This window comes from Syngnathus scovelli, chromosome 1 (assembly GCF_024217435.2).
Source record: "Syngnathus scovelli strain Florida chromosome 1, RoL_Ssco_1.2, whole genome shotgun sequence".
Taxonomy (NCBI): Eukaryota; Metazoa; Chordata; class Actinopteri; order Syngnathiformes; family Syngnathidae; genus Syngnathus; species Syngnathus scovelli.
The window spans coordinates 16345946-16368900 of NC_090847.1; the positions used below are offsets into that span (position 1 = coordinate 16345946).

Below are 22955 nucleotides of genomic sequence, written 5' to 3' on the forward strand. Positions count from 1 at the left end.
CAGCTATGCTCTGATTGGCAAACTGGCAATGCCGAGTCCAGCGGTGCGTAATTTTTAAGAGGCCCTACCACGTACACAAAGTCGGGAGCAGCCACTGGTCTGTATCAGAACCTAATGAATAATATGAGCGCGCTAGCAGCAGGGGTTCTCCATGAATTGTCCTGTAATGCCAAGCACAATAAAGATTTTTATAACCATGTTTTTATGGGCACCAGACATAAGCTGTTATGAAATAGTCTTATATTTTACAAGACGTTTGGTCTAGGTTTTATTGTCTCAAATGAAGTTGCCTTGTAATCTATCATATTTGACCAGTCAAGACTATCAAATGTGTTGCTTTACTACCTTCATATCCTGGGGAATTAATATTAATGGATGGAAAATGCGTAATCTCTTATAATATCAATCACTTATTGGCAAATTGATAAACGCAGCACAGCTTTCAAAATATATCCTGAAGAATGCAATGCAAAATTGAGAATACTAATCTTTGGGTCAATCATGAATTACTGTCAAAATACAATGGAGGGAATGGAGCAAAATGATGCAACAATGTAGAAACCCACACATTAGTAGTGGTGCTAACACGTGAGCTCTCACATCCTACATTTCAAACCCCACGTGGGACAGAATATAAGCACACTTTCGATCCATCCACAAAACAAAAGGTTGGTGCAAAAAGCCTCGACACACTACAAATTCAACTCTTCCACTTGGCCCAAAGGCTGAGATTGGAGCAGGATCATGGATACAATCCTCCAGAATGGAATGGTAACTCACACACTGACCTTGTGTATTCTGGTGAAGGCTTCCTGACCCTCACCATCTACAAGGAAGTAGCCTTCTAACTTACAAAGAAGGGGACAAACAAAAATATTTAGCAACACAATGTGAAATATTCCATCTAAATGCCCCACTACATTGGGCTAACAATCATACGGAGCACATGAGTGCTTCCTCCAGCGCATCTCTCTGTCCAAGCATTCCATCAAGTATATCAAGGAGACTTGCAGTGAAAGTGCACGGAATTACGACTGTGACCCCTTAGACCACCATCACCGGGAGCGGCAGTGTGTCGAGTGCTCTGCTCTGCCTCTTCTTGAACCAATGACCTCCTATTCAGCAGTATGATAACAGTCGCTTTATCTGACCAGCCTCTTGAGAGCGTCCAAACCGGAGGAAGTGAAATGGAGTTTTAGTTGGAATGGGAACTCCCTGTGGCTCAATAATACACAGCTTCAGACTGGCGGTGATGGTAAAAATCAATGCTGATCATTGCAGCTAATCCATTGCTGTAATGCTAATCCCCAGGGGTAAACAGAACAGTTAGTCATACTGCACAGTATGCTAAACAGTTTATGAAACATCCATGTAAAGAGAAATAACTTGTGACATGCTGCCTCCATTCATGCTGCTCGTGCATCTCTACAATACATGACACAGTACTAACTGTTGTGTTTTATGGGAGCAGCAGGAGCTCTCCGGGTAATGTTGTATCAAACCAGAATAGGACGTGAGCTATTTAAATTTGAACGGTACCACTTCAAAAACCCACTGAGGGGTCCATTCACTCAATTGCATTATTGTTTGTTTCAACACAAGTCCATTTTGGAGTGTACACTTTTTGAGGCATATCCTACCCTAGATTCCCCTAAAATCCAGGTGATATACAGCTCTGGTGCCTAAGTAAATGATAGAAGTGGAGGTATTATGAATCGTTTCACGTGTGGATGTATTTGTGTGCATGTCTTGGTCGTGACTTGACAGCCAGAGAGATATTATGCAAATTAAGCTAGCTGTTTGGTGCACTGGTAGACACTGCTGCATTGACAGAATACCATGTCCCCATGTTGCAATGCATCGCCTATTCAGTGAAGGCACCCCAAAATACTTTCATATTCATACCTAGGCTTCTCTATATTTCCAAGAGTTGTTCCACTTGTATTGTTGCAGTAATGAACAGTAAAAGCTTCAGTTTAAGCTGTCCACTTGACAGAGTATATCCCTGCTCCTTATGTTTAGTTTCTTGAGTAGTAGAAGTAGTAGCAGTTGTAGTAGTAATAATAATAACAATAATGATAATAATAATAATAATAATACCATAATATCTCTGCAGTCATTGAAGCAGTTGGTATCCATCCATCCATCCATTTTCTGAACCGCTTAGTCCCCACGGGGGTCGCGGGCGTGCTGGAGCCTATCCCAGCCGTCATCGGGCAGTAGGCGGGGGACACCCTGAACCGGTTGCCAGCCAATCGCAGGGCACACAGAGACAAACAACCATTCGCACTCGCACTCACACCTAGGGACAATTTGGAGTGATCAATCGGCCTACCAAGCATGTTTTGGGGATGTGGGAGGAAACCGGAGTGCCCGGAGAAAACCCACGCGGGCTTGGGGAGAACATGCAAACTCCGCACAGGGAGGGCCGGAGGTGGAATCGAACCCGCACCCTCCTAACTGTGAGGCGGACGTGCTACCCAGTGCGCCACCGAGCCGCCGGCAGTTGGTATGTTTATCTAAAACATTATAAATTATATCTTTGTTATATACAAATCAGTGAATTTAGCAAGCATTCAGTCTTGTGCAAAAGCAAATATACCTGAAATGTAGGCCACACCAGGACTGTAATGGTGAACATGACATAAGTGCAAAAGAGTTTTGGACATCACATTTTCAACTGATACGTAAAATTAATGGCAAGAAATTAAAAAACCATAAAGGTTTTTCTTCCACACACTTACATGGGCTTAATCATTTAACCAAAAGCCACAAATTTACATTCTTAACAGCTACATAAATAGAGAGGTTGGTATATTGGTATGAGAGAGACGCTGTCTCATCATTAATTTTATATTAATGGAAACTTGCATCAAAACACTTTTGTTATTGGATAATTAATGCCATCATAATTGATTGTATGATGTTTTGGGAGAGAAAGTTATAGTACATTTATTTCCTGCCGCTAAGAACACCATCGCCACTTAAAAGGAATTATGACCTCAGAGGACAGGAAGAGATGCAGCCTCGCTGGTGAGGTTTTTAAGAGCGAGGTGAGTTTATCTGAGCTTTTCAAAGATAAGAGCGGCGGAGTGAATTAAAACAGTAAAGTTGTGGCCCACAGAACAGTCAGGTGGCAGATGATAAAACATTTTGTGAAGCTGCCGAGTGTGGATGATAACTCTCAGTAGACTGGCCTCTCTAAGTGACCTCTTTCACATTACACAAACTCATTTGATCCATCGCTAGCATAAAAATATTGATCACTCTAGTGAGCAGACTGTTAGTGAGAGGAAGAAAAAACTAACATCTGCGATTTCATCATTGTGGCCACAAGCCATAGTAATCACTTTAATGAAGGAAGATAATCTTTGTCAGTAAATCAGAGCATGCTGATGAATTGTTGCCTCAACAAGCTTGATAAAAAATATATATCCGGACTATAAGTCGCTCCTGATAGAAGTCGCACCAGCCATAAAATGCATCATAAAGAAGAAAAATAAATATATGTCGCACCGGAGTATAAGTCACTTTTGGGGGGAAATTTATTTGATAAAATCCAACACCAAAAACAGACATGTTATCTTGAAAGGCAATTTAAAATAAAAATAGAATAGGTAACAACAGGCTGAACGCTACGGTAGGCTAACATTACATAAACACATAAACAAGGAACTAAGAACGTGCATATATTAAGAGTTATTCAAATAACTATAGCATAAATAATATGCAAACAAGTTTATCGAACCATCTGTGTCACTCCAAATCATTAAATCCAATGAAATATTCATCCTCGGTGTCACTTATCAACTACCCTAACCCTGGAAATAGAAGATGCGGCGCTTCCTCTTCTGTCGCTTACGTCAGACTCATCGTCAGTTGCAGTTCCAATTATTCCACAGGCCTAGAGCGCCCTCTTGCGGATTGGTGTTTAATAATGTGTGAAATGATATAATGTGTTAATAATTTCACACATAAGTTGCTCCTGAGTATAAGTTGCACACCCAGCCAAACTATGAAAAAAACTGTGACTTATAGTCCGGAAAACACTGCATATCTTTTTTTAAGATAACAGTTCCAAAAAAGATTGATTATGTTACTTGAAGAAGAGCTGATTTGAATCACAGGCTGGATCTGAAGATCTGGTTTACATAGTGAGTAGCACATAAATATTGAACTTAAAGTTCCCTTAGTTACTTTAATGTCAATAAATACACCCGTATTGTGATTACGATGTCTACATACATTTCTGAAAGGATATTTCATTTAATAATCCTGCCAGCTGTTGCTTCGACATCATCAGCATGTCCCTATGACATTTTCCCCTTAATGTTATTCTCTCAAAAACGTGAAATGTAATAATGACTTCACACCCCAAGATAATATCTTGACTTTCACTCTTTCAACTGCAATCAATAGGTCAGCCTTTTCAGTTGAGAATTAAATTACTTGCCACCCGAAAAAAAAAAAAAAGCAAAAATAAAGAAATAAGAAGACTAGCCTTAGACTGGATGTCCTCTTCAACGTACATGTCCTGATTTGCTAACTTAATTGTTTCACTTTGCATCCCGCACTCATGCATGGCCTCTATTTGTGAAAAATAATATCAAATTATATTGTTGTCTATCATCTTCGTATGTGTGCGTGCGTGCGTGTGTATGCGTGGGTGTGTGATATTAGGCATAAACACTGAATCGAAAGAATGATTCTGCCCAAAGGTGAGTTTTGGAAATAGCAAGTAAAATGAAAGAAGCAAAGTCATTTACATGATGGAAATTTAACCAAGCTTTTAATACTGATGTCGGTTTTTATCATAGTCCATTTTCTTTTGTCAGACTAACGTGTCATATTAAGTTTATTTTTTGAAGCAAAAATGCATAAATAGAAGCTGAGTCTGAGCAGAATATATTTTGTTGCTGTGGCCTTCCTGATTACTGACTAGAGGTCCAAGTCTATCCTGCTTCTTATTTACCGCTACATTAGTGGCGAGGCGCCGTATGTGCTTTTACACATGACCGACAGAAATGCCACAGCGGGTCTTCAAATCAGTGTGAAATTACATCAGCCCCATTCTTTGAACTACTGAAATGAAAGCTGTCACAGCACCGCTGGAAATGTCACCTGTCAGATCAGAGTTTACCTTCTTGCCACCTCACTCACATGCCTAAACATGCTTGAGTGTTGTTTATGTGTCTATTTCAGACAAACGACAGTAACAGAGCAGTGACCTCACGTTAAGTGTTTCAATGAAGCATCAATGTTTTTGACAGCCTCTTTCATCTCCCCTGAGCGATATTGCCTTTCTTTGCTAATTTGAAAGTAATGATCAGAAGGATTATTTGGAAAGTCTTCTTACACAATGCTGTATGAAGGTGTCAGTTTCTTACAGGCATCACATTACTGGGGCCAACAAGGAGTTTATACTGAATAGTGTAGTTACAGTACAGTGGCCAAGTGAACACCATTTCAAGTTTCTAGATTTATTGGGGGTGTGGCTAAAAGAGCATCCAGTGATGCACTTGGCTGCCCAGCACGCCCCTCCACTACTACAAAGTAACTGAGCATCTTGGTTCCATTACTGGCACAATTAACTCACTTGATTCTGATTATGTGTTCCATTCTACCACTATCACAAGCAGTTGGCTAGCTATCTAAGCCTACCAACCTGAAAAAATGTATTTTCCTTAAATGCCAGAGAAGAACAGCTCTGTGTCATGATTTAAATTCCCTAGTCTTAGGAATTTTTTATTATTTGTGCTACTCTAACCAAGCCTTAACCAAGGTTACGCCTTGCAATTGAAAGTTTTACGTTACACGTAAATGTAAATATTTTGCTTGTGTGTTTACTAAGTTTACATTTAGTCAACACGTGCGTGGCCATAACAGACATGATACATTGGTAATCTTTGGGAAAAAAGGAATTGACTGTATACTTCTCAACTTCTCAAAGCATTTTTAGATCTTTCAGCTCATTTATTCAATTTAACAACCGTTTCTTCATGCTTTGTTTGCTCCCCGCTCCCATCAGCCTCGCACGGAAGACAGTGGCAGGAGCTAGCCGCGGAGCAATTAAATCCAGATATTTCCCTCAGGAGATGGTGGAAACCAAATCAGCTCTTATATCCACCAGACGGATGGAGAATTGACTAACATGAACATTATGTTGCTTTGTGCCTTCTGAAGGAACGAGTACCCTTCTATGTGCGTACACATTTGCTTTAAATACAAAAGAAAATAGAAAAGCCGCTATTTCCACCCTGTACTACAAAATTGCATACAGTATTTGTGTTCCCTAGTCACGTATTCCCCGGACTATAAGCTGTTACTTTTTGCACAAGCTTTGAACCCTGCGGTTTATAGTTACTTATCTATGTATTTTCACGATTTTTAGGATATTGTACGATTTGTACATATACTCTTATATGTGGAAATTAAACATTAAAACACCTGCAGCACCTCCAGTGTGTCTTATATAGGAACAAAATAGGATTTTCCCCTAATTTTGGCTGGTGCGGCTTATATTCAGGTGCGGCTTATAGTCCAGAAAATACGGTATAAAGAGCTGAGACTAAAAGAATGAGAGTCACAGCATTGTTTACTGCCCAAGATATGACCTGTTAATAAGGCCAAATCATTTCTCATTATTGATATATGGACATTGTGACAAAGTCATCACAATGTCCACCTGCATTGATGACACTGACAATTTCCTTTCTGGTACAGTATTTACATTAATACTATTTAATCTTTTGACAATATGTACATGAAATAGTGTGAATGAATTAATATTGTACTATCAAAATTATAGCCATGTTCAGATTCAAACTCTAAGCAGCAGTTCATGTTGCTGACCAAATGTGCGTGCAAGTGTGTGCGTTTGTGCATTGTATGTGTGTGTCTGGGAGTAAGTCTAAGTCTACTGTAACCATGTGAGGAAAGGATCAATAATGTTATCAGTCTACTCTCTCTTATGCGCACATTTGCACGCAAAGATACGCACGCACACACACCCGAGGGAATAAAAGGCACAAATCGATATTTCTATAGTGCCAACAGAAAGCTGCCACAGCAGTTTAAAGGTTTACATGCACGCACACGCACACGTGTACTGAGCTGCTTGACCATTGGTTATCTTAAACTATTTCATGGCACCTGAAGTAATTTGGAAACTGTTAATGTAAAATCAATGATGGTGATTTACTGGTCGGTTCTTGTAGTCCTTAGGGGTTATTTTGTTGGTTTTACACTCATGACATTGGTGCTGGTGTTTATGGTTTAAGCCAATTTTGACATTGTCAATGTCTGACACTGGGCTTAATTGTTTCCCCTTGAGACGGATGTTTGCATTATGTGTGTACATGAAGGGAGAAACAGATGTTTGAAATATCTGTCAGCATGAATAGACAAAACGCTCCTTAAAATGTAAATGGGAATGGACAGACGTAAGATTTACGTCATGTGTAGATTATAGGTGACAGGCAGTAACACTATGGCAAATTCAACCACACAATAAGAAATAGTTCACTCTTTATCTTTTTGACCATTACACTGTGTTGTGTAGTTATAGCGATAGAATGGGCGAGTGGTCATCTCCCAAACAACAGGTTCTGGTTCTAATCCTGAGCTGAACGGTCCTTGAGCAAGATAGTGAATCCCCACTGCTGCACCATCAGTAGGTGAATGAGGAGAGTGTTAAAGCGCTTTGAGTGCCTTGAAGGTAGGAACGTGTTACACAAGTGAAGGCCTGTTTATAGCATGCTGTTATACTTGGCATTCTTCTGCTTATTCTGGCCTTGCCGCGCATGACTGAAACGCACATAAAACATGTTGAAAGTCATCAATAGTGTAGTGATTCACTTTAATTGTCGCTCAATACTTTGTGAATCAGAATGGTTGATCTTTCTCCTCGTGCCATGTGAATGATCAGTCTCAACGAGGACTGTATCTTTCTCGCAGTCAGCTGAAATGCGCTCCAGTCTCTCAATACGAGAAGTCGTAGAAAATGAATGGATACACTGTGTGGTACGTTGTAACTCAATTAAAAAAAAATAATACCAACCACTCTACAGGAGATTTTCTGGCTGGACATCAATGTTTTAGGGGAAAACAACGACAACTACAAATCATAAGCTTCAGGGCTTTTGATTAAATTGTTGCTATGGCTATAGTTTGCCTCCTCAAACCTTTTTTATTCTTTTGGTAGAGAGAAATTTAAACAGCTTCAGTCTTAAAAGCACACACTGAGGTAGGTGAAAAACTGTAAAAGAAGCATGTTGTGTTCGATTGGTTTCAGTTGCTGCCGTTATACTCCACTGTAATAAAGTCTTGAGGATAAAGTATATTTTAATTCCTCTGTCCCCCCACATCTGAGTGCCTTTCTCCTTCTCAGCGCCATATGCTCCAAGCTCCAACTCGGGCTCATTTGGAAAGCTACGCACACACACACCAGCTCCATCAAAGCAAGGGAACAGCTGCTCCATTCGATAGGGATGACTACTCTCCCGTCACATAGTACACACGCACGCATGCACGCATGCCACCGAGCTGGATGTTTCATGCTGTTTTGAAAAAGCGAGTGAGGGAGCTAAAGATGGAGGGTGGGCTGAAGTAAGACCAGAGAGGGCAGATCGGAAAGAGTTTGATATGGTCCAATTTATTTGACAATACAATTGTGTCCAATTATATATAATCTGTACCCGCCATGTCTAAGTACCAGAAGTACAACTCAATTTGGACAAGATCAAGAGCTGCATGGGTTGTGCACTGTGAGAGTCAGTGGTGGACTTGAGGAAGGGGCTATAGTGAATACACCTCGGGTTGTTGTATGAAATTATTTGGTTTGGCCATTCAAATCAAATCAAGGAAATCATTGACAAGCAGCTAACCCTAAGTGGTCATCTAATAGGAGTTATGTTAAATTTTTTTTTTAATTTTATTTTTTATCAATGGTATACTGGATTTCATGTTATTAAGATATATCTTAAGAATATATATATTAAGAAATAAGACATTTCATGTGTGATGTCATGCTGTGATCTTCAATCGGGGTGCTATGGACGATGATTATAGGTTCCATAAATTTAAAATAAAAAAAAAATCCATTGGCTAGTAATTATTGCTATTTAATAAATACTCCACTTAATTTGCACAAAAATGTTACATTTCTTGTTCACATATATATGCAGGTGACTTGACAAACAGAGGAAAAAATTGGCAGAGGGTAAAATAAATGTGTGTATCCACGTTTTGCTATTCACAAAAAAGAGTAAGTCACGGCTTCTTGTGTGTATGTCAGTTGTTGCTTGCGTTTCACTCAGAGTAAGTGGGTTTGCAAGTAAATTGGGACCGGATCATTATTATTTCAATATTTTTGCTGATGTTGTGCCCGAAAATTCCTCATGTAAAATTTGTGAAAATTAGTAAACGTTGAGCAACACTAATCACTGGTAGTAAGCTCATCTGCAAAACCTGCACCATTTCCTACCATCAGATAGACATCAAACACCCCTTGCAGGAGTGAGAAATACAGAGGAATCCAGAATTTGATAGTATCACAATATTGCAACAACAACATGGATAATATCACAACACAGTTACTAAGCAACACTCAAACTCTTGGAAAAAAGAGAAGGAACTGCTCTGGTAAAATACCAACTGAGGATATGTCCAACTACCAAAGCAAATGTTAATGAAATACTTTTTTTTTAAAGATATTCACTGTTGATTAAATATGTAAGAGGTTATAGACTTGCATATCTTTTTCTTCATTTGTTAGAAATCAACAATTCTGATATTTGATCATTGCTGGATAGTAGCAGACACAAACTGAATTCCTATTTTGTCCCACCTCTAATACCTTGACCATTCATTAGTATTCAATGCAATACCAGTGATATAACCATAATAAAATAGAGACCATTGGTCATTTAGCCATTGATGACTTCTATGCCGCTAACACGGGCCCAGTTCCCAGTCCATGTCAAAAAATACGGTAAAGTATATCCATTCAGAATATTAGGCCTGAGTTTACCGCACTAAACCTGATCAGCAGCAGCAGTGAAGAAAAAAGGATGGAAAATTGAACACCTTCAGCAAGTCCACCTGATTCTTGTTGAAGCCTTTAGCTGATGATGCACATTTCATTTAGAACTGTTGACTATGTCATTGACAACTTTGGAGAAATGCATCTGCTAAATGTATCTTTGTACAACAAGTACGACAATGAAATGAAATGCTTGTTGTTGCCTTACCTCCGCAGTGTGGCTCAGACTCAGTTTAGGCAGTTTATTCTTCATGTTGCCAGAGTTTCCCCCATATGTTTGACCACAGTTGAACCCCTCTGGGGCCACGGGAAGAGGTTTTAATTGAGGAGAGTCGATGGGCGCCTGGTCCTGGCCATCCATCGGGCGAACGTAAGCTGTCGGTTTCTGCTGCACCGCAATCGGCTTCCCTGATAGGCCACCGAGTGGGAATGTAGATGTGGGAGTGGTTAGGCCAGGTACAGGTGCCGACAAAAGTGATGTGGAAGCCAGTGGGGAGGACGACGTCGAGAGGTGAGAGCTTGGTTCAGTTTCTAACGGGGAGCCAGACGATTTGCAATGACCAGCATCCATAGTCAAAGAGCGAAAATTTCCACCATCTATGTATGTGTAAGAGAAGACAAAACAAAAAAATGACCCCCTGGATGATTTGGCTGTTATGTATTGACTAAATTAATCTGACATCTAAATTTTCATTTTACTGAAATTGAATAATTAATCATTAAACACACAAGTATTTAAGATGACAACGAAAGAATAATTGCTTTTTTTCCCGTCCACATTGGAACAAACTGAGAACTAAAGGACACTTAGTGCTCTCCTGAGAGTTTAAATAGATGAAAAACCCAAGCCAAATATTCAGTGGCACAAACTTTTTGGGGAAGTTTTGACTGCCGCGCTTGCGGCTTACCCCTAGTTTCAGTCTTCAGGCTAAGCTGTGCCAATCAAACTGGTGTTGAAACTCAATACGGGGTTACGCCAATCTTCTCTTTGAACATCAAAGAAGGAATGGTTGTGAATACATATGTATTAAGATTTCCAAAAATGTCAAATTTTTCCAAAAATTGTTAGCAGACCAAGTATAATCTGTACCCTGTACCCTCAACTTTATTGGGTGGCCGCTGGAGGGCTTCAGATGCCGCATAATGAGAATGACGAGGCGTTATTTTCATTTATATGAGAAAGCACGTGCATTTACTGGGCTGTACTTTTGAACGTCATGCAGCAACAGTTCATATTCGAGCCGCCCCCAAAACAGAAGTCATGACTCGCCGCTTGTGAAATGTTACATGTTGCATCCCAAGCTTTCACAGTTCAGTTGACCCCACTCCCATCCCTCCGCACGCCTGACGTGATAGAAAAGCAAAGGCGGCTGTGTGGTGTAGCGGTGTTTTGAGGTAATGAAAAAGCGGCATTACGGTTCATGCAATTAATTGTGCGGCCAACAAGTCAACCAATTAAATGCTGCACTTTGATAGGTTTGAAGGAAGGCATTGATTATTATGGTGACACATCACCTGTAATGTTGCTTCGTTGCGAGGTGGTTACTTCTTATATTAGGAATTAGCTTGCTCAACATTTAGGCAGACATAGATTACAAGCAAACAACTTTTTGGGTGGCCTACTGTCAGACATACCTGGAACAGGAAGCGTTTTAGTGGGATGTGAAGAATGCCGTCTTCCAGAGGAGGCGGAGGAAGAGGATGAAGATGACGAAGAAGGGCTGGGATCTCGTTTTAGACCTAATTCATCTTTCAGAGAGCTAAAAAGGTCATCATGCCTTGGGAGTTCCTGCTCTTCAAACATTGAGACTTTCCCCCTTCCATTTGCAGCTCCTGGAGCCTGACCTTGGCCTGTTGCCGGGGTGCTCTGCGCATGGCCTCCCTTTGTCCACTCAGTGGAGCTCCTGGACTTTTTGGAATTGTGATGGGACAATGACTGCACACTTGATGACGCTGTCATTGTTGACGCAGTCGGTTGCAAGGAATTTGAGGATGCCAGTGACGCACTTGCGATCCTTTTTTCTCCACCCCGCTCCACTCCTCCCCCCTCAGTTCCCGTGCCTCCATTCATGGTCTCACTGAAAAGCTGGGACTCCATTGTAGCTCTCTCAGTCACTGAAGTGGTTGGTGGTTGCATGGTGTTGTTGTTGTTGGCACTGCTGCCTTTGGGGATACCCACTAAGTGGCTCTGGTTTGAATGGCTGGTGAACAGGTCTTTCATCTCTTCATAGGAGCCAAGCGTGTTCTGGACCCGACTCGCCAACGCATCACCTTTATTAGTCTGAAAGAGGAAAGGTAGAAGAGAAAAAAGTGACAGACAGGAGTATTAATTAACTTTCCATCTTTCTGTTTTATTTCTAAGCACTTGATGAAAAGCCCTCTTTACTCATTCGGAGAGGAACAGGAAGAGACGAATTGGTTGACCACTGATCAGGCACCAGGACAAGATGATTAATTAAACACATCGCATCCTTAAGAGGGTCCGGTCCAGGCTGGAGCAGTAAAACTAATGGAGCAGGAATCATTATTAGCCTGACCTCAGGTTCTCAAGCAATCATCGCGAGGAGGGCAGTCTAGCTTCTACTGATTTATGATCCAAAAGCCCCTTCAGCTGTTACGTGCTCATGCTAAGATGTTCCCCGGAATAGTTAAGAGTCTTTGACAGGTTCTTTAATGATGAAACCACTCCATTTCATCATCCGTCGTTTCAGCCCGAGATCCTTTCAGAAAGGCAAAGACGTAAAGCGCAGTAGTTGTTCCCTAATACTCTCGTGTCTTTTCGTGTTGCAAATATTAATCATGAGCCAAAAATGAATATATCCATGGTACCTGTTAGTAATTTAATGAAGACAACACATGCCAGATAACAAATAAACAGAAAAGTAGTTCAAAATGGAACAATGCTCTGTCAGTCTTTAGGTTGCTCAACAAGTTGAACCATACACTGTAACGTACATGCTAAAATAATTCAAGAGAATTGCATTTTTGTGTGTTTATCAATTTTATTTCTGTCAACAATCAAACAGTGTAATAATAGGCAATGATCCACTCAAAGATCTTATTGCTGAGCAGGGAATTCTGCAAGAGTGTGCTTTATGAAGCATGCAGGCTCGAAGATTATGCCCACCATTGATTTGCTTCTACTGAATACAGTTTAATCAGTGGATGACAATTACTACTATTACTGCCAGGGATGGTTTTGTTTATGCAAAAATTCATGGATCACCAAACCAACGGTTAACTACACATTGGCTATCTCGCAAAATATTTTGTGCATTACTTCATTTACTTTGTCAATTCATTGCCCAATAAACGACACAGCTAGATCAGACTTTCAAATAGCCAATTCTGTCCAACTCTTTAAGTTTTTAACATCTCCAGTGCACCCTATGTCAGTTAAAGTGACGTATCGAGCAAATAAAAAGTAAATGTGTGAGTTTAAAATAAATCAATAAGCAAACGAGCCTAATAAATTGCTAACAACATTGCTTTACAGCTGTTAGAAGACACCACACAGAGGAAGAATCTGAATGTAGTGTAGTAGTGGGTAACCCGAACCCTTTTGCAAAGGGACCACTTGCCCCGGGCCAAGCCAACATGCTAATCTCAACCTTGTCTTTATTATGTTCTGTGTAATTAGAAAAACATATTTTCTTGTTTGCTAAAACAGAGACAGGGATGAATTCACTGAAGACGGACATTGCGCTTGTTATATTTTAGATTCTACTTAGACTTTATTGTTAATGTGAGGACCAGTCAGAGAGTGTAGGTCGGCTGGATTTCGGTCCTGGGCCGTATTTTGCCAAGCACTGATGTTCTGATGATATATAGTAAATAACTCTAACTGTGAGCAGGGGTAGAGTTTACTTTCTTTGAATATTAACCTCGATGCACGCAGCCAGAAACCAGCCAGCTGTGGGAATGAACACCGCCAACTTCTCGGCAAATGGAGGCAGCACATCTCATTCCTTTTAGATTCAGTGCTGGAGAGGCACATGGTCTACATAGCAGAAAAATAAATGAACTTGCTGGGGTCCATAAGATCAACGTGAGCAACGTTTAGAAGGAACTGCGAGAAGAGCTCCACTTGCCAATGATGTAGTGTTGGCAGCTGTGAAGTAGGCACTTGGAGACGGCCTTCCATCCCCAAACATGTGTCCGTGTGTAACCTGCTTTCAGCTGGTCTAAAGTTTGGTGTACTTTCAGTCACCAAATTGTCAGGTTGGACGGGGCATGTAAAAGTAAATGCCCAGCTTTACCATTACATCACATTGGTGACCACAGGTTTATAGGTTCCTTGTGATTAACCGGCGATAAGTAAAGCCTCCTGACCAAAGTAAGGTGGTAAGGCTCGACTTGCCCATGACCCCAACCCTGTACAGGAGAAGCGGTAGAAAATGTTTTGCAATTGTTGGAATTCTATTTCAGCAGCCCTCAATAACATGTCTAACTAAATCCTGAGGCATTTGTTTGTGTCCTTTATTTTACACTAAAAAAGCAGCATGAACATAACATTGTATCTATTGTTTAGTATATTTTCACGAGTCACAATTTGTATTCAAATCATCTCAACAAATTATTTTTCATACACACACTTCCACTACACAAACCATTGCGCACTAAAGTCGGCTGTGAATATATTACCTTGTTCTCTATCTCTATCTTGTGAATAAAAATGTGGTGGCTGCAGAGGATGTGAAAACATATTCACAAAGAAAATATGGAAAACAGAGGCAGGGATTAATACCTGCATTTGTGTGTATGTGTGCTCTTGTATGTGTCTAATGGGTTTAGCGAGGGATTAGCTAATAGGTGACAGAGTCAAAGTAAATGAGAAAGTCAGACAGTGACAGACACCCAAATGATATGAAGGCAGAATGAATGAAGAAAAAAACAAAAATAATGATTGAGATGAAGGTTTTCTCTACGTAAATCCCTGGTGATAACAAAGAGATACAGATCTCAAAGAACTGAGCAAGCGTGGGCCGCACGATTGAGGAGGCCCTATGATTGTATGTATCTGTAAAGTGACGCCTTCAGTAAAAACTGAAATCTCAAGCAGGACAAATAAATCAACAGAGCCAAGGAACAAAGTATGCCAGAGCCATTTGTCATGAGTCATGGGCGTAGGAGCTGAGCTGTAGCAAGGGCATGTACTGTATAGAGGAGGAACACAGGAATATGAAACAAATAAACATAAACCTCTGTGCATGGTCAAATCCGCTTTTTGGCCTGAAGGATTACAAAATGCCCCACCCATCATATTTTCTCCCAAACAGTCACAGCATTAGGTCGACCTGCGCACCGCAAGAGATGCACCAAAAGCTCAGGTTTCATTTTACCTCTCAGGGAGAAAATGCGTATTGAATTTACAAATGTCTGATGCAGTGACTGAAAGTTGTTAATAACAGTTTATTTTTGTAATCAAACATTATGATCTAACAGAAACACAACAGTGTCACAAATTAACATTCTCTCAGGGGATGCGCACGGTCCTATACCTGAAATGTTAATTGAGGTTTTCTCAACATGTTTAAGAAAAATTCTCAGTGAGATACAGTTTTTAAGATCTTATTATAATCAGCCCCACAATGCGAAATAAATAGATCTGAGTCTAGATGTCATGTTCATCATTTGGTTATTATTTATTTATTCCTTGTTCATTGAACGTGGCACCTGGACCTATTCGTTCATTCATTCATTCATTCAGTTTGTTCTGTAGGCTATTATTCCTTATATACCTTGAACGTGGCACACTGGATTTCCAATTAAATAAATAAGATGTGCTTTAAATGCTGACTTTCATCTTTAATTTGGGGGATTTTACAATCCACCCAAATCAGGTATTACTGTAGGAATTACAAGAGTCAGTCACCCAACCTCAGGCCGCCTAGCTGCACGCTAGCATTGAATCTATCTGGGAGAAACAACGCACCTCAGTCACGGACATGGTGTTCCACAGGGATCTATTTTGAGGCCCCTTGGTATTTTTATTGTAAGTATTTGCTACCTCTAAGTTCCATCCTACATAAACATGGGCTTTCACTGCTCTGCGGATGACTATCAGATCTATGTCACGCTTTGCAAAAAGGATGCATTCTCCTTATGACCACTATTGTCTTTCCTAGAGGAAATCAAAGCCTGGGTATCACTCAATGTTCTAAATTTCAATGGAAAGAGAACAGAAACTATGTTTTTTGGTTATAATGACCCTTGTACATCCCACCCTGTTGACTGGCACCTTATCTAAAGCCAACAGTCTTGAACTTGAGTTTTAAATTGAACAGTGATTGTAAATTGGACTGGCAGATCAGTGCAGTTGTTAAATTCAGCTTCTTCCTTCTTAGGAAAATGGCTAAGGTGAAACCCTTCCTTTTTCAACAGCACTTAGAAACAGTAATCTAGCCCTACACACCTCCCCGGTGCCACACATCCACAGACCAGACCAGACGCTACTGAAAGTGCAGAGGACTAAGCGGAGCCTCAGAGGGGATTGAGCCTTTTATGTTGCCGGTCCTTCCCTCTGGAATGACCTCCCCTCAAATGTTAGGCAAGCCCCCTCTCTGTCCAGCTTTAAAGGCCCGTTTGAAGGCCCATTTTTATTATTTGGCTTTCGACGACTATATATTAATTAGTGGTTTAATTGACTGTTTTATTATTTTACAGTTTACTGTCTTTGTGGTTGTCCAATTGTCATATGTAAAGTGCTTTGATATAGCTCTAGCTGTTATAAAATGCACTATATAAATCAAGTTGTTTTGAATTGTATAAAAAATACTAAATGAAATGCAAATGCCTGAAAATTTGGAACAGTCTTTTGATTTGATGCAATTTCTAAATATGGTTTGATTACTGAATGATTACAATCACAACAACTAACACATTTTCGCCTAATCTCATTTTTATGCTTGAGATAAATCCAATTTTGAAGAATATTTCACTCTCGCACCACCCCTTGTTGAGAAACCCCGTTAAATCTATCACTGTGACACCTCTCTTGTGTTTTATAATCTTATATTTTATTATCTTATAAATTCAGTGCCGTCAGTCACTTTCACTTACTTTGTAAGGTTCACCAAACAGGTTGAATCCAGTCAAGAACAAATCTTCATCCTGTTGGACCTCCTGGGTCCTCCTCTCCCATTCTCTCCTTTTCAGGACACTGCGCTCCGACTCCAAATGGCTAAAGGGAAACCGAAAGAAAAACTCATTAATGTTCCCCACTGAGAACAATCCACTGGCAGACACTACTGTCTTTTTACGTCAGACATGTGGACAAAATCAAGCATTACCAATGGCAAATAAAAGCATGATAGCTGATACACAATTCCCCAACCACCCATTTCTGACCTAAATGAAAAAAAAAAAAAAAAGGAAAGAAAAACAATGGATCACTTAATTCCCAAAATACAAGATGTATTAAATTAAAGATATGGCTGTATCATTGCTGGAAGTTGATTACAAGATGCAATCATGGGTAATTTACTGTTGGACAGAATAGTCATACTTAAGTTATATATAGTGTAATTTGTCACTCTACATATTGACAGTATTTTTATGTTGCAAGTGTATCAGTACAGCATATCAATAATGATTACCTCATATAAGTCAGAAGAACAACCAAACTTGCCATTAAATAAAATTGCTTACATTAGAATTCCAATGAATTTGAAACCCCAAAGAAAAACAAATTGTTTTATTATATATATTAAATTATTTGATTTATTAGGGTATAGAATAGAATATTATTTTCCACCTCACTATGACATTGGAAAAAAAATGACAGGAAATTGAGACTTTAATTCATACCACGAAATGGGTTAAATGTACATAGGTTGCTAATAATAACTGGACCTCTCATTATGAAAATTCAACTCTTGGAGTGTAACTTCCAACACATGCATGAGGTTTTGCATTAAAAAACATCTCCTGCTTGATCTCTTGTGTTTTTCTTGTGTATCTTGTATTTTACTGCTACTGGACACAGAATTTCCCTGAAGGAGTAATCCCAAGGGATTAATAAAGTTGAGTCTAAGTCTAAGTCTAAGTCTAAGTCAAATGCAACTTGCAATTATTGTGCTTACTGAGAGAAGAATGTAATTTTATTTGGTCAGTCTAAATTCACATCTATTTCAGAATCGATTATCCGGTGGATTTTTTCCAATCAATTAACAGAATAAAGATACAAATGTATTTTTCTTTTTTAAGTACAGTACACTGCACACCTGAAGATTTTTCATTAATAAATTATTGATATTCTCTTGAAATATATATTGCATTGCATGTTGACATTCTATTGATTATTCTTGCAGCAGTTCTCATCTTAAAGGGTGTCTCAGTGGCTCCACAGAGCTCAAACAAGATTTCCGCACAAGTGTCAACCCAACCGTTTGCTAAATACGATATGAACTGCTGCTCCGCAGAGTAGCCATGCACTTCTCTTTTTTGCTCCTCCAGCTCCTACAGCATATATGCATGTGTCTCTTTCAATTCTCCTCAATGCTTGTCAGCCAGCAGGTCTGAGTATGAAAATGTCACAAAGACTTTTTATCGCAAATTGTTTGTGATCCAGAAGGGTAGACATTTCAGATAAAAAGCTATAATGCAAAAATGAGCATAATTATTCTTCCTCTAATCCCAAAGATCCCAAAGGCGACTCTGTTTTTTATTCGTAAGTACCGTATGGTATGAGATGGTCACTTTCATTCCTGTGTTTTAACTTTAGTGGCCTGCGTGGGATTTAGGTAGTGTAGTGTTGATGACATAATGTACCTACTGAGCTATGCCACATTCCCTTCATGTCCTCTCTTGGTGTCGTTGATCAAATCTGAATTAAGTGAGCTTTTAATCAGTCGTTCTGGGAAGTACTTTCTTGGCTTATACCTCACCCATGAGTGCTGCCGGGTATATGATTCATGAATGTTTCCTGTGTAACGCAGCTGGAAGCATTAATTGAAACAAGTGATCTGTGGAGCGTAATAATGGTGTAGATTGTTTCCCGCATTATACCGTCTATTTTTAAGCAAAGGCTACGTTTTATTATGCTAACCCAAAGCTTTTCACTCAGCTGTGGTCTAGCGATCAGTCCACAGAGAAATCGACAAGCGGCTCTTAGAGGTTTAAAATGTCTGTGAACAAGCACACGCTACGTGCACGCCTGTGGTCTATTGACCCAGGAAAGGGCATCTTGTTTCAGCCAACATGCTGCACTGAGAGTAGACGGAGGGCCTAATTAGCCATCAACACAATTAAAAGAGACATTCTCTTTTCCTGCGCCAGACCTCTCCTCTGACATCTAATCTCCCAGTAAGATGTGTAGGTGAGAGACAGGAAGAATGGAGAGGGGCGACCAGAAGAAGGGGAGGGAGAGCATTGGGGCATAGAGGCCCATGGGAACAAAAAAGAAATCCTCGCAGGGTAACCGACTGTTTCTTAAAAGGAAAGAAAATAAGAGAATGATGAAAGACTGAGTAGAGGGAAGAGGACAGAAAAGTAGGATGAGATGAAGGCATGAGCAAAAAGTAACAGAGCAATGGGAATTCCTGTAAAATGATTGACAAGTCTGGGTGCGTGTGTGTTTGTGTGGGTTTGTGTGACTGCGTCAGAGGAGAGCGTTCATCATCTGTCTGTACACAGAGATAGGTGACAGCTCAGTAAGTCACATGACACAAATATGCAGCACAAGCTCCATGCACACAAGAGATGTGTACATGTCCATCATTGACAAGTTGAGATCTTGACACGCCTCCTGTGATTCACTTTAATTTATATACACAATATAATTTGACATGAAAGAGATACAGGTGTACAAATATTTTGGATTTCATTCAGGAGTTAATAGCTGTATTCTGAAGAAGCAGGAGACGCAGACCACTATGTGTTCACATCGTGCCACCCCTTCACTTGCAACCTTGACGGCCACTGAGGGCAGTGAGACGACTTGTGATGCAACAGGGGAGGAAGCAATCATGAATGAAATTATCAGACACATATTAGTAAGTAATAAAAGATGAAAGTCTTTCATTTCAATTACAATTGAATTACTATTTCACCGCTTGTCACTTGGAGCGTCCAAATTGTTAAATTATATCTTTGACATAATGATTAAATTTGGGGCCATTGCATCTTAGGCAGTTATGAAGATGCATCGTTGTTTATTGGTTATTTTTCCCCATGCCTAACACACTCAACATATTCCTGGGCCCGCTGTCTGACTCCACTTGACACACTTTACAGTGCAGCACCTTACATCAGACGTCAATCAGATCTTTCATTTTTACCAGGACTTTGAATGACTAAACTTTTTTTTCTATTCTCAGCAACATGATGTTGGTTACAGTGTCAACTTAGCATCATAGAGTCGCTGCAGGAAACTACTTCTTCTCATTCCAAATGATTGCTGACAAAGGAGGACACTTCATGTGTGAGTGTGTGTGTGTTGGGTCTGTGCATGCGTGCGTGCGTGTGTGTGTGTGCATGTACGTATCCTGAAGTAATGCTGATAGCCAGAGTAAACTCTGGGAATTTAATCTCAACAGAGCTATGCTGGTCTCCCCTGAGAACTATTCACACACTCTTTTCATTCACTCACCCACCCACGCACACACACACACACACACACACACACACACACACACACACACACACACACACACACACACACACACACACACACACACACACACACACACACACACACACACACTCATGAAACCATGGCTGCCTTCTCTTGCACATTTTCAGGTGTTTCAACTAACAATATTGGACTTGTATAAGGTATGGCCTTCGAGTCAGATTGCATTTCCATCAATAAAAACAGAATACAATGATTTGAAAATTTCTTCAAAACAATACAAAAAGAAAATATTCAAGTTTAAACTGCTATATGTTATTGTTTCATTTTTAAGTGTTCCTGGGCCCATGTGGCACAACCATGCCGGTTTTTAATGCAGTACTGCCTGAAGCATCGGTCTCGAGCATTCAATTTTGCTTTTGGGTCTTGACGCTTACATGCAGTGATTTCCCCAGACCCTTTGAGTCTTTTTGATGACATCATGGTCCATTGATGAAAAAATCCTTAAATTTTGGGCAATTTTACGTTGAGAAAGTTGTTCTTAATGTGCTGGATTATTTACTCACACAGTTGTTCATAAAGTGATGAAACTTGGACCACCCTTGAGCAACTGAGCTTTTGGAGGACGCTCCTTGTAAAACCAATCAGGACTTTCAAATATTTCCAATTAACCTAGTCACCTGTGAAATGGATACATGTCGTCATCGAATGCGTAAAATTATTTGTATTGGATTAAAAATCAACACCTTTAATTTAAACAATTTACAAACAAAAATATTTTAAGGAAAGAACTTTCAATATGAATTTGGTCCCATCTTTTGGCCAAGAGCACACAACATAAAATCCACAGTTAAATGCTTGTGAAACACTTGACAGTACAAACATTGAAACGTTTGAGCTCCAAGAAAAAAGATGATATTTCGGTGTGTTCTGTCGTTATTTAGAAAGAAGGCAGCGGCCTGTGTGTGTCACTGAGAGTTTGTGGGTCCACATCACTGTGAGCACTCATGCAGTATTTGTGTCTTCTGGGAAGAACTGTCAGAACAGTTCAAGGCAACCACTTGAAATATGTTTCAACTAATTTAAAGCCATCCAGACATTCGGAGCAAAGTTTTTCTTTGCCATCTGAGCGCAATAAGCCCGTGCACATATTTTGCACACTTACTGGATTAAAGTGTTCCCTTGAAGATGAAAAGCATTTGTTTCAGCTCAAGTGAACATATCACCATTTATCTTGCATCTGAAACTATGTTTTGTAAATGCATATTTTATAATTTCGCAAAAGAGAGCCAAATTATCGGATCACTTTGAAGCAAAACATTCATAACAGTGAACAGTGACAGCACGCAGCGGCTCTGCTCATTTAAATGAGGAAACATGCAAATGGGGCTTTTATGTTTAAATGCTTCCCACAGTTCTGATGAGCTCTTTTCAGCGCAGATTGGATGATATGACACAGTAGGAAAGGCACAGGTGTTAGTGGAGCCATTAATGGGGGCTGTTTTCCATTCAGGCTTCCCACTGTGTTCTGGTAGTCACCAGAATCTGCAGCAACATGATGGAATACAGCCTTCAGACAGACACATGTTCCTTGCATTAGAGAAACAAAAAAATTGCCATCCCCTCAGGACATTTCTGTAGATCCTGGTAGATTTTGTTGTAGCGCATATTGCTGGTTTTAAAGCCCTGTTGTCATCAAGTGGCACAGTCTGGCACAATTCCGTGCAGATTGGTATCCCCAGATCAGCATTATCTTTTCGTTTTGGCCATTGCAGCTTCAGCTAAAGTACATAACCACTTTGGCAGTAGTTATTATAGCAGCAGGACAGCATGTCACTCCAATTAATTAAACTAACTAGAGAAATGTGATATGGGGCAGTGCTGTCTGCGGACATTATCTATAAACACTCCATTGCAATCATAGGACCAGATGTCATGTATTCTGTGATTAATTTTCCTGTCTTACCTTCTGGATATTTTGTCACTGGTTGGTGTTTTAGACAATGTTCACGCAGTAAATTGACGTCCTAAATGACAATCATCCACCACTGATTGGCTGTGATCCCCCAGCAGCATCCCTCAGGATATATTAATATTGCAAATGGACTTGTAGTTCAGAAACACAGGAACTCCTCATGGGCAAACCAAAGTTTTCATGTGATTTTACAATTTAAGGTAATAACTACATTCATATATGGTGTCATTTCCTGACCATGGAAATTTTTGGCCACTTGTCTTTTTTTTTTTTGCAGTGGTTTGGAGATGAAAAAGCTAAAACGTTGAGTTTTTAAAAACAATTATGTCCCAATCAAAATAAGAGTTGTGGAGCAGAGGGCTGTA

General features: G+C 39.9%; 1 protein-coding gene across 4 annotated transcripts in view; it reads right to left on the reverse strand.

The window, feature by feature from the left end:
• aff2 (AF4/FMR2 family, member 2) overlaps positions 1-22955 on the reverse strand; it is a 116160-nt gene that overhangs the window by 57062 nt on the left and 36143 nt on the right. For all 4 annotated transcript variants that reach the window (XM_049733838.2, XM_049733832.2, XM_049733822.2 and 1 more), the window contains exons 2-4: positions 17105-17225; positions 11678-12323; positions 10251-10639 (exon numbers count right to left, since the gene is read on the reverse strand). In XM_049733838.2, the coding sequence (XP_049589795.1) occupies positions 10251-10639; positions 11678-12323; positions 17105-17225 (1156 nt within the window). The remainder of the gene's footprint in view (positions 1-10250; positions 10640-11677; positions 12324-17104; positions 17226-22955) is intronic.